Source organism: Beta vulgaris, chromosome 5, assembly GCF_026745355.1.
Source record: "Beta vulgaris subsp. vulgaris cultivar EL10 chromosome 5, EL10.2, whole genome shotgun sequence".
In the NCBI taxonomy this organism is placed as follows: domain Eukaryota; kingdom Viridiplantae; phylum Streptophyta; class Magnoliopsida; order Caryophyllales; family Amaranthaceae; genus Beta; species Beta vulgaris.
In genome coordinates this window covers 29148468-29160771 of record NC_079206.1, presented here as the reverse complement: position 1 = coordinate 29160771, position 12304 = coordinate 29148468, and the positions used below count along the sequence as shown (strand labels likewise).

General features: G+C 33.6%; 1 protein-coding gene and 1 long non-coding RNA gene across 2 annotated transcripts in view; one reads left to right on the top strand and one right to left on the bottom strand.

The window, feature by feature from the left end:
- Positions 1-11885, bottom strand: part of LOC104893371 (exocyst complex component SEC3A) — a 29250-nt gene extending 17365 nt beyond the window's left edge. The window contains exons 1-6 of the mRNA XM_010679466.3: positions 11518-11885; positions 6813-6883; positions 6395-6475; positions 6153-6220; positions 5961-6063; positions 5172-5323 (exon numbers count right to left, since the gene is read on the bottom strand). Of these exons, the coding sequence (XP_010677768.1) occupies positions 5172-5323; positions 5961-6063; positions 6153-6220; positions 6395-6475; positions 6813-6883; positions 11518-11692 (650 nt within the window). The 5' untranslated portion in view covers positions 11693-11885. The remainder of the gene's footprint in view (positions 1-5171; positions 5324-5960; positions 6064-6152; positions 6221-6394; positions 6476-6812; positions 6884-11517) is intronic.
- On the top strand, positions 1322-2412 carry LOC125497517 (uncharacterized). The gene is made up of 2 exons (XR_007274377.2): positions 1322-1563; positions 2128-2412. It is a non-coding gene; the product is annotated as an uncharacterized LOC125497517 (long non-coding RNA).
- Positions 11886-12304: the final 419 nt, after the last annotated feature.

Sequence of the window (12304 nt, the reverse complement as noted above, 5' to 3'; positions counted from 1 at the left end):
TCTAGTTCTTTTAAGAACTAAAAACAGAATTATGGAAACCAGAATAAGTTGTTTCCATATCCTTTTTGCTGTCAGTTTTCATAGAAAAACATGATCAGAATCAGTTTGACTAATTTGACTTTATTAGATAACTTATCATATAAGTTTTAAAATCTTAAAACCAATGGCCTTACTTTGTTCTATGGTGCAGCTAAGGTGAATAAGGAAGGTTCTAGTTTTAGATCGACCATCATCCACCAAAAGCAATCCTCCTCTAGGAGTTAACAATTTATTGCAATCAGATAAACAGAAGACAGACTAAATGTTATATTCCGAAATCATTTTCACAAATTTCGTTATAACATTCTGTTTTACAAAATTATATATTTTGTTACATTTTTACACTTTTTACCTTAATACATTATTTTTATAATGCATAAATAATAATACATTTTATTAAATAATACAATTTTTACAATAATACATTATTTACCTTTCCTTATGACTCAAATTTCAGTTACGTATTATGATATTACATTTGCAAACCAATGTCTGATTTCAACTTTCTCCTTAGATTTAGTATTCAAAAAAAAAAGGAACAAGGAAGAGAAATTATTCTGTTAACATCTTCCTTGAATAGACAAAACTTAATATTTTTCCTTCCATTTTTACTTTCAATCAAAGATTACAATCAGGGATGACTTGATTTTAATCAACAATCCGACTTGCGTGGACCCGGTTCACACTAAAAATAGTGTGGACCAGGTCCAGGCACATGACCCGTTATATCACTTTAACATACACTATATCATTTTAACGTACACTATATCATTATAACATACACTATATCACTTTAACACACCCTATATCACTTTAACATACACTATATCACTTTAACATACACTATATCATTGTAGCATACACTATATCATTTTAACACACACTATATCACTTTAACACACCCTATATCACTTTAACATACACTATATCACTTTAACATACACTATATCATTGTAACATACACTATATCATATTAACACACACTATATCGCTTTAACATACACTATATCACTTTAACATACACTATATCATTTTAACATACACTATATCATTATAACATACACTATATCACTTTAACATACACTATATCACTGTAACATACACTATATCATTTTAACATACACTATATCATTTTAACATACACTATATCACTGTAACATACACTATATCATTTTAATATACACTATCATTTTAACATACACTATATCACTGTAACATATACTATATCATTTTAATATACACTATATCATTTTAACATACACTATATCATTTTAACATACACTATATCATATCAATATACACTATTATAAACTCACGTGATATGGATCGGGTGCACACTAATTAGTGTGCACCGGGTTCATATTAGTTTTTTTATATAATCAATTAGCCTCCAATCAATCTCATTGATTGAGAAATCAAGCAATCAAAGATCCATCTACCCTAAATTACTCTTGATAATTACACTATAAAAACCCACAACTCTCTCCCACCAGATCACTTTGCTGAACTCTTCCTCTTGTGTGGGTACTGATTTTGCTCCTTTAAGTTCCACTTCTTCATCATTACTCTCGACCTTCGCCGGAAAATATAAAAGAAAAAGATGAACCTGTTAAGTCGACCCACTACTTGCCACCGCCGCTAGTTGCCGGACTGGTTGGCATGACCCTTCTTTCTTCTTCTTTTTCTTCTTTTTTCCTTGTTTTTCTCTTCTGGTCTCTGTGTTCTTTTTCGAAGGAAACTGATTCTAAAGAATCAGAAAGTTTTGTTGTTTAAGCTTTTGGTCTTCTTCCTACTTTATTGTGCTTTTTGTATTATTTATCTTTTGCAAACAATCTGCCCACGTTTCATTATTTGTTTCAAATGACAACAGTCAATTGCCATGCTTGTTTTTTTTTTTTTTTTTTTTGAAAAATCTTTTTCTTTCTTTTGTTCCTCCATTTTTAAACACTGACCTATGTACAACTTTTGACACTTAACTTTATATTTTAATGAGAACTTTTATAGTATCTTCTACCTTCAACTTAACAACTTAGAAAATTTTCGAGTATTACTAGGTGACTAATTTCGTTTGTTACCTTACTATTGTAGACGGAGATTTTGTAGAAGGAGCTTTCGAGGGGTGACTTTATTATTCATATTTGCGCTACTCGAGGTAATTTGTATGTCCATCGTACTCTAATTCCCATTGTAAAACGATTACCTATGTAACTGTGTGATTACGTGGTTATGTATGTGACAAATAATCTATAGACTAATGTTATTAATTTATGAGTTAGTAATTACTATTATAAGCATATGATTCTCGTATTACTATAATAGTTGATTATGTTATTTTATTGTTGCTAATAATATAAATCTTTTATTATCATGTAATTATTTTGGAACAATGACTACTAATAAGTAATTACTAATGTGATTATTCTTGTAAAGAACTTATGACTTGAATATGTCCTATATTGAAAAGATTTGTGAAATTGTATGGTTATTAAATTGAGAACTTGTGTACTTTATTATCCTTTTAAATAAAGCTAAGGGTAATGAAGCCTGAAAGGATTTTGAACAAGTGGCCCTATATGATAGTATAGCTATCTATAGGTTTACTATTATATTCGATACAAAACTGTTGTATTCCTTCTATTTGTTGAGAGCCAAGTAGAAGGGGTGTGCGCACTAGAAACTTTATGATATTGGCCAATGGCCATGGTGGAATAGGGTGACCACCTCTTTTTGAAGTAGGCGGATAATAGGGATTAGTTCCGGCCTACTGGCGTTCATATTCCCTCAATTAAAATTATGTTTGATAATTGTGGGATTACATGTTATTTGATTTTGTGACTTATGACTGGAGTTATTAATATAAACGTTTTAGAACCCAAGCATTATTATTATTATTTGTTCATCTTTCCTTCTAAACTTAAAACTTATTTTTTTAGAATTTATTATTTTTACGAGATGGAGTCGAATTACTCAGTTTTTCGCATTTTTGGGAGTTATCTCTTCTTGTTGTCTTCTTTTCTATTACCTTGCAGGTCGACTTTGTGATGGGATCTCGAGCGACGCTTAGTTAATTCACCTAGATGACTTTATTTAGTTCTCCTGTCATAGAATTATTTATTTTTAGTATTGTCCAAATTTTGGTTGTAATAGTATTCTTAACTTCAAATTCTCTTACATTAGGTACTTTGAGTTAATTAATTAGTTTTGTTAGCCTTTCGTTTACCCTTAGAGAGTAAATGGGCAGTAATATCCTTCGAGTTTGACTAAATGATTTTCGCAAACTAAATTTATTTGAGTATTTGTTTATTTAAAAATTGGAGGGTGTTACACTAATAAAAACATAGATATGTATAGTTTTCATAATGAACTAGAAAGATAAAGAAACTTGAGAGGTTCTAAACATTAAATAAAAATTTCTAGAAAGCAGAGAAAGAACAAGAGTGAGAATAATGACAGGGAGAGAGAGCAATTGACTAAGCTTACCAAAACCACAACATAGGTAGCTCATGTTTCTCTGTCATCAATTCTCCTTATCAAATTTTGCCAAGATATCAGATTAGAGATGTGTAGTAATTCTCTTATAGATCCTTACTCCCAACATGTCTTACATATGTCAAAACCATCTAGCTTTCTTAAGCTTCAAACATGTCTTATAGGTAGCTCATGTTTCTCTGTCATCAATTTTTTTGACGTCATGCTCAATCCGACTATAAAATATAATTTGACAGTAGTTGCAATTTGCAAACTCTGGAGGAGGTTACCTTCATTCTTCCTCCCAAAATATCTGTATCTATTTGTTATATGGCATTACTTTATGAGAGGATCTCTAAAGACTTTCCAGGTGTTCCCTATAATATGAAGTGATCACTTTGCTAAATATTGTCTTGTGAAGTTGTCACCAATATTTTCATTTTGAAAGCCAAAAGTCAAGAATAGAAGAATCTTTTTGTTGAAATAGAAACTTCAAACAAATTAAAAAAAAATAAAAAAAAATACATTCATCGATTGAAGTAAATGAACCTACATTCACCCAATATTTTGTGCTGTTGCAGAGCAGTAATGGAAGGGACAAAACTACATCCCCCTCCATTTATCAGAGCTAGCCAATTCCTAGAATCCCCCTCCATTTATCCGAGCTACCCCAATTCCTATTAAGAGCTGATCAGAATAAGGGGAAGGCAGGCTGTCTAATACATTGCAATTTAACTCATTCTCCAATAAGGGAAATTATATTTTAGATTCTTATAAACACAAGTGCTATTCAATATGGCTGACATATAAGTGCGATCTAATAATATTTTAGGTTCTCATAAACACTAAGTACTATCCACTAATGAAATTTATAGTTAAGGTTCTCATGACTTTTCCTTTTTCCTGTTGGTCAACTTCAATGAGGTGATTTACTTTTGATGAGGGAACTGAGCTAGCACTATCCAATATGGCTGACATATAACCGTTCACTGACCTTCCTGGCTTCTCCCCTACTTTTCATTCTCTTTTATCATCTTCACACGGGCTTAAAACTAGTCTATATTAAAAAGACACCAAGGTGGTGCTATTAATGTAGAAACTAGAAACGAAGGGATAAAGCCAAAAAAAGCATGCCCTAAAGCTATCATAGTAACATGAATTTGACAACCAATAAGACACAAGACCGTAAAATCATTTTCAAAAAGTCTCCTTTAATCAATTCTTTCATCTAAAGCCAATCATGGAATGTAATATAGACTCGTGTCAATTCATAACTTCTAAACTTTTGGGTATTAAAACCTATCTTTTCAAGTAAAATCTAAAAAAACTGACAAGAAAATTTCCCAATTTGTCAAATAATACCATGATGGCTGTGACTGTGTGAGTAATGCAATCATGTAACTCATGTAACATTCACAAGGTGCATCCATTACAACACACTTCACAACCACAATTTTTTCTATGTTTTACTAGCTTTACCTTTGGTTAGGTTTGATATTTTTGTACATCATCAATATTTCAAAACCATATAAGAAAACAGCCCCTGTAACAATCTAGACAAGGCACGATAGGGTTGCATACTTTTACTCAGTTGTTCTAGTTTATCTTAAAAACAATTCTTGAAAAACAACAAGCTAATGAAAAGTGAAGATAAGAACGCATACGTGCCAAGAAGAGCTTCCATGTCCTCTTCCTCTGCTTGGGATACAAGATCCTTCTCCACATTAACCTTCATGTCCTTTTCAGTGATTGTTGTAGGATCAGGCCCATCTTCAGAATTCACCTGATTGGTTGTGGCGGTGGTAGTAGTGTTCTCCTGTAGTGCATCAAGATAAATTAAACAACTACACAGGGGACTGGAATTAGATGAAAGTTAAGGGAGGAGGATTCATAGGATAACTGATGGTGGATATCTATTAAAGGGGACAAATTTTATCCTTTCAAAAGTTCAGGAAGTCAAAAGGGAAAATTACTGTTGAAATTTTTTTCTCTCTTTATCCTCCCCTTTCTACTCCATCCTTCCAAGCACGAATGGTTTGGCAACCTGACCCATGGTCAGATCCAGACACAAGATGAGGTTCATTGGTGACCTTTTTTATAATTTCTACTAACAGACAATTAGTGATACTAATGGTCAAAGTTGTTCATGGACAAGAGCAAAAGCCCATATGATGCAACAGGAAAAAAAAATAAAGAGGAAATTTTAAGAGGATATCGAAACATCATACATGTCGTTTCCCACATCTGCAATGCCACATATATTACCTTCTAATAGTCCCAAATACATATAATAGATTTCCGTATATTATATGATACATTTTCAGAAAATTAATGTATAAAGCAGCAAAAACGTATGTAGTAAGATCAGATTCAAATCTTTTAGCCGAAAGACGGCTTGTACAGAAAGAGTATACAAAGATATCTGAAGTAAAGTCACACATATAGTTTTGTACCTTTGCCCAAAGAGCCATCTCAACAACATCTATCCCCACAACTTTTGGGAGACGACCAAGCATGTCTTTACAGACATTTAAGATACAAAGTAAGAGACGGTTCCTGCATGTACAATCAGAGGTATGAGATGTGAATGAATGTAAAGACAACTTTCTTGACTCTTGAAAGAAATAAGGCTCCACAGATAATACCTATCATCAGTATTCCGCATAGTCCATTGCGGAGGGGCAACTGTTTGATTCCTAAGGTTATCAAAACCCTGAAGCGATAGAAAGAAAGTCAGGAGATTATCGACTTTTTAATAGAACAGAGGAACATTATCAATTTTATTTCTTCTTTCTCTACTTTGTGAAACAGCAAACTGTAAAGTCACGAAAACTTAAAAAATACAATAATAAATTTCTCCCAAGTTAAAAGAGAGAGTAGGCAGTACCAAAGTGAAAGTACATCCACTGGGATCGTTTGAATTAACCTCCACCTTTGAGAGATGTTTTAACTTGTATATTTTTGCTGGCTACAATAAATAATAAATAAAATGAACAAAGTAGGACAGGTTAGTCCAATATAAACCTAATATACCAATTTGAAACGCATTAAAAACCCAGGGGTCCAAGTTAACCATCTAAATCCTAGAATACATCATTTACTTCAGTTTAGACAAATTATCTTCCAATTGTTATTCTAGTTAATTTTTCTCAACTTGTTATTAAGTCATAGTCTAGCTCACAATTGTACTAAATACCGATGGAAATATTTTCATCATCATACTCAAGATACCCGAGAAAATTGCCTTTCCTGAGATTGTAAAAGAGGGTGACAAAGTAAAAACTGCATTGAAATGACAAAATTACCTCGAGAATACCCCCATTAGAATATTTTAAGACACGAAGGAAAGCTTTCGTCCGCTGGGCCTTCTGTTTTACTGTATTAAGTGGAATTTGTCAAATTTTAAAGCTACATGACATAGATAATTACAAGGAACACATACAGAAAAGGAGACTGAAGGAGACAGTGATTGAAATTTAAATGGGAAAATGGCTAACTAATGCATAATCAGAAATTATGAAGAATTGAAGACTGAGAATTGCATCTTCAAACAACAAAAAACCTATGGAGAATTCAACAACACTAAAATACATCTTATCATGGAGTATTGCTCAACTGATACTCCTATCAAACTTCATAAAACCCATCAAGCAAAAAGTTGCAAGCTACATGACACATGTATAGCTTTCCCCCACAAATTAACATTCCGAATCTGCAAATGATATCACCATAATCTGTACAGGTGAGTAGGTTATGTGGCACAAAATTGAGGTAACTTATAGATTGTATTATATAGGCATGCAGCATAATCTTCACAGATTATCTTACATAGGCATGTAGCATAATCTTCACAGCACTACAGCGTGCAACTACTTCCTAAGAACACTAAAATACATCTTATCATAGAGTATTGCTCAACTGATACTCCTGTCAAACTTCATAAAACCCATCAAGCAAAAAGTTGCAAGCTACATGCATAGCTTTCCCCCACAAATTAACATTCTGAATCTGCAAAATGATATTAGCATAATCTGTACAGGCTGAGTAGGTTATATAGCACAATATTGAGGTAACTTATAGATTATCTTATATAGTCATGTAGCATAATCTTCGCAAATTATCTTACATAAGCATGTAGCATAATCTTCACAGCACTACAGAGTGGAACTACTTCCTAAGCTAGATGTATTTCATTCCCCTGCAAATTAAACTCCCTTCCATACAACAATATGAGCATAATTTCTACAGGCTGAATTGGTTAATTTGGTACAAAAATAAGATAAATAACTTACAGAAAATAATACGACAAAGTCATGTCGCTTCTCTTTTTTTCGAGGGAAAAGATAAAGGTCATTAATTCAAAGCCATATGGCATCTAAAATAGGTATTGAAGAAAAAACCAATCTAAATTGACTAAATAGAATTCTTCTTAGTTCTTATCCATGATAAGGATGAACCAAATTTGACAATAAAGCATACCCTCACTTTGGTTGCTAAATCATGCAGCTTTCTATGAAAGCATCTATCGTTGGAACATAGTTTTGAGAAGAAATTTATTTAATTAACCGTGTAGACCGCAAACGAAAATCTAATAACGATAGCAAAATTGTATATTGTACAATCAGTGAACTGCATCTTTTGAAAGAAACCATAAAAATTCAAACTTTAAACTCTCACAAGGGGAGAGAAAAAACCCAAACTCCAAACACCTACTAGGAGACAAAGAATACAAACATTGGGCAGAAAACTGTTGAGCAGAGAGATAAAAGAGGATTTCAATAACGAAAAAAGCACACTGTAATAAAAGCAAAAAATGAGCTAACCATGAACTAGTAAATATGGGCTAACCATAAGCTAGTAATGAAAAAAGTAGGAACTAGTAATAATAGTATAAACTAGTAATAAAAGTAAAAGCAACCTCTCTTAGTAATACCCATTTAATTTACGTCCAAATTCACTATCCATGCTAGTGAGAGCTATAGCTAGAGAAGACTGAAAATATGACTCTTATGGGCTAACCATGATTCTTCAACGAGTTTCAATTAGGTTAAGTGAGAAGATGTGTGTTGCCCAAGCATAATGGAGGCCTTGGTATTAGGCCCATTCGTATCATGAACAATGCTTCTAAGGCAAAAATGCAGCATAGACAAAAGGATATCACTAAGAACATCTATAGTGTAGAGAAGCTACAATTCTTTCATGGAGTAGGCATATGGAAATCCTTTCTAGGACAATAGCATGCTGTCAGGTCCTGAGTTGGTTTAAGGTAAAGAATGGTTCAAAGGGGCCTTAGTATCAAAGAAGTTATCAAAATGTTTCTTTTTTAAGACTTTAGGGAAGAAAGATCGAACCCAAGGCTATTAGAATGTCTTTCTTGTAGCATGATGAGAATACATCCTTTTGTGTAATGAGTTTTTGTAGCACAAGTCATCCCATCAGAAAAATAATTTCTTAATTATCTTTTAATCTTCTACCATAGGGTTCTTTCTCTTTGGCACTTTATCATTAGCCTTGTTTCAGATAGGTTTGGTGCAAATTTCTCTATGCAAGAAGTTCTCCTGGCTCCAAAAAAAAGAAAGAAGGATGAGTAAAGGTTGGTTTAGTGATTTGTGGAAGATCATTACAATTAGATGGTAGCCACAAAACAAACGGAAGAATTTTTGAGGGTTGATCTTATCAGTTACGAAGGTTCCAAGTTTCTATTTTTGGGGTTTTTATAGCTGAAGTTCAAGTATCAGGCTCTTATTGACATTAGAGTTTTTTGTTGATTTTGGATATAATTCTTATATGAGATCTTGAGGACATAACTTTTATATTCTTAACCCTCTTCTAACTGGGTGACACCCCTAATGTCTTCTAATAAGATCCATTGGCAGCACATGCAAGCACATGTGTCATTGTATCTTCGTCATTCTCTACTTGTATCCCGATTCCAATTTCCAACAACCACTAGGAACCTCTGAACTGCAAAGTTGTATTTTCCTTTCAAAGGAAAAACATATTGTACTATTCATTGTTTGTTCTTTGGGGTTCTCTTCTTTTCTTTATTTTTTTATATCCAACTCTTCATCTTTTGGTTACAATATTTAGGAATCTCTTTCAATTTAATGCCATAAGGCAAGAAAGCCTTACAGCACAACTTGATCTCAAGTAAGCCATCTTTATAACATTTTTCATTTGACAATCTACATGAATCCTAAATAAGTAGGAGAAGAACAAGCTTGAGGACAAAATGTATACAAAACAGAAGAACTTAAGGGCCATTGAGGAACTCATCAGTCATCACCACCAACAATACCCTCCTTAAACTCATACCGATTTTAAAGAAATTTCATTCGCATCTTGTGTTTTCTTCGTCTCTTGACTTGATAGCCACAATCAAGGCTCTGCCGGTTTCCCAATTGAAGAGATAACTCAAAACATGAATGAACCCAACCGGTGGATATGATGATCTAAGGTCGAAACTGAAAAATAAAGCATTCCCTTTATGACAAGGGCGGTTCAATTATAAAGAGGCTCCGTGCAACAAATATAAATTTTCTCCCATTATTAACTCTCATCATGTAGTTTTCCAAAATCCTCCAAAAACTTTAAATTAGAAATTATTACCCCCAATAGCTAATCCAACCCTCAACACTAACAGCATATACCCCGGTCCTCTTGCACTATAGAGTATACACACTTGCTTAAATTAGACCTTGTATTGACCACACTGACAATATACGCCCACTATGAGACAAAGCTACTAGAACTGTTTGTGTAAAAAAGTCTATATCCATGATTCAAATTCCAAGAACCCCTAATAGCTTATCTTTTCATTCAAAGACAACATTTACCCATTACTCCTACTAGCTGGCAGCAGCTCTATCTAGTGGCTCTGTTTAGAGCAACTCCAATGGTTGTAATTTTGGACATGATTGCAATATTTGAAAGTAGTAAGCAAGTTGCTCAACTATTGGAGCAAGATAATTGATACCTGCTTGAGAGCAACACTTGCTCCACCAAGCTAGTTTCTTAACTTCAAAAAGGCACTATGACTTAAAATTGGAAAAAGAAAGGTGATGTTTACACGTCATATGACTTGTGAGTGCATCTCCATCAACAATAAAGACACAATTGTTTTATTTCCTCCTCATTATAATTGAATAAAAATTATAGTTGTAAATATTAATTGAGATGTGGGACCATTCAAGCAATAATGTGTTGTAGCCTACCATTGAAAGAATTGTAGCTAGAAAACAATATTGCTTAAAAAGGTGATGTGGCAAGTCAAGCTACAAGGTGTTGTAGCTCACCATTGGAGTTGCTCTTAGCAATACTAGATGAAAATAAACTCAAACTGATAAGTTCACTGAAATTGATAAGATAAAAGCTAAAACCCATGCAGGAGCTTATAAGGTAGCTGATTAGCTCAACTATTTCACAATATTACTTGCTTAAGTTGATGCAGGAACGACTAGAACATTCCTATCTGCAACTTGGTAAGGTCCTCACACTAGCTTGACATGGATCATGGATGGACAGTCATATTAAAACTTAATATAGAATATCCTTACACTCCTTCAAATGCAAAAATCTTAAGCACGGAAAACTTAAAAGCCATAACCCATATAGCACAACTATCTAAGCATGGGAATTCCACATTCCTGTAAAACCATGACATACAGTCTGCAAACAATTCATCATAATACACTGCTAGACTTTTCCTACTTAAGCGATTGGTTAACCATTTTAAAAACACAAAACTAGCAGTTTTGAAACTTGGAAGTGGCATCAGATATAACCAAAACACCATTAAAACAAAATTTTGAAGGAAAAAGAAATCTATCATTCAATCGCGAATCCAAGTTTACTCGATTGCAATTTGCCTAAATTCGACAACTAAGACGAATCATAGAGTATCATAATGACAGACACAAAAGAGTAGGCAATTCAAACAGAGAATTATTAAGCAGTACACTCGTAAATCAGAGATCAAATGCGAAATGAAAAGAATAAGATGAACGTAACTGGAAATGGCAAGAACCCTAGGTTTGGCCATTTGACGGCCTAATTTGCCGGATTTACCCCAAACACCACGACTCTTGGCGACTCGGATCGACATTATGATCTTCTGTTTGGTGCCTTCAATGGCGGATTCACATGCTCGCCGTAGCTCTTGATCGTCGGCGCTCGATTTCGCCATTGATGATGCTTGTTGTTAGCTAAGTTCCACCAAGGTGGAGAGAAAGAGAGATTTGTGATGTTATGAGGTTGAATTTTCTTTTTATTTTTGTTTTGAGGTGTGAGCTCAAATGCCACGCAAATATTTACAGTTTGCTACTTTCCCATGCGGATTGCTGCTGTGCTCTGGCCTCTGAGCTTTACGGTGGATCAAAGAAAAATCATTGTGCCTCTAGTTTGAAAAATCATTAAAATATTCCTTAATGATGCCCCAAGTAGGAGTGTTAATGAGTCAGGGTGGTTCGCAAATTATTCGAGTTCGACTCGGTCAAAATTCGGCTCGAGTGGGCTCGACTCGGTCAAAATTCGGCTCGAGTGGGCTCGCCTCGAGTTCGGGTTTGGCTCGAGACTCTAACGAGTCGAGTCTAAGCTATCTAAGCTAAGCTCGAAAGCTCGCGAACAGGCACGATAGTTTTTTAATTGCTAAAAATATTTCACTGATTTTTAGTAGTTTTTATTTATTAAAAATATTTCATTAATTTTTAATATAATATAAAAAAATGAATTAATAATTATGGATAAAAGCAACCATACATGTTAGTAGTCATAATATTTTAATAACAAAGTTGAGATA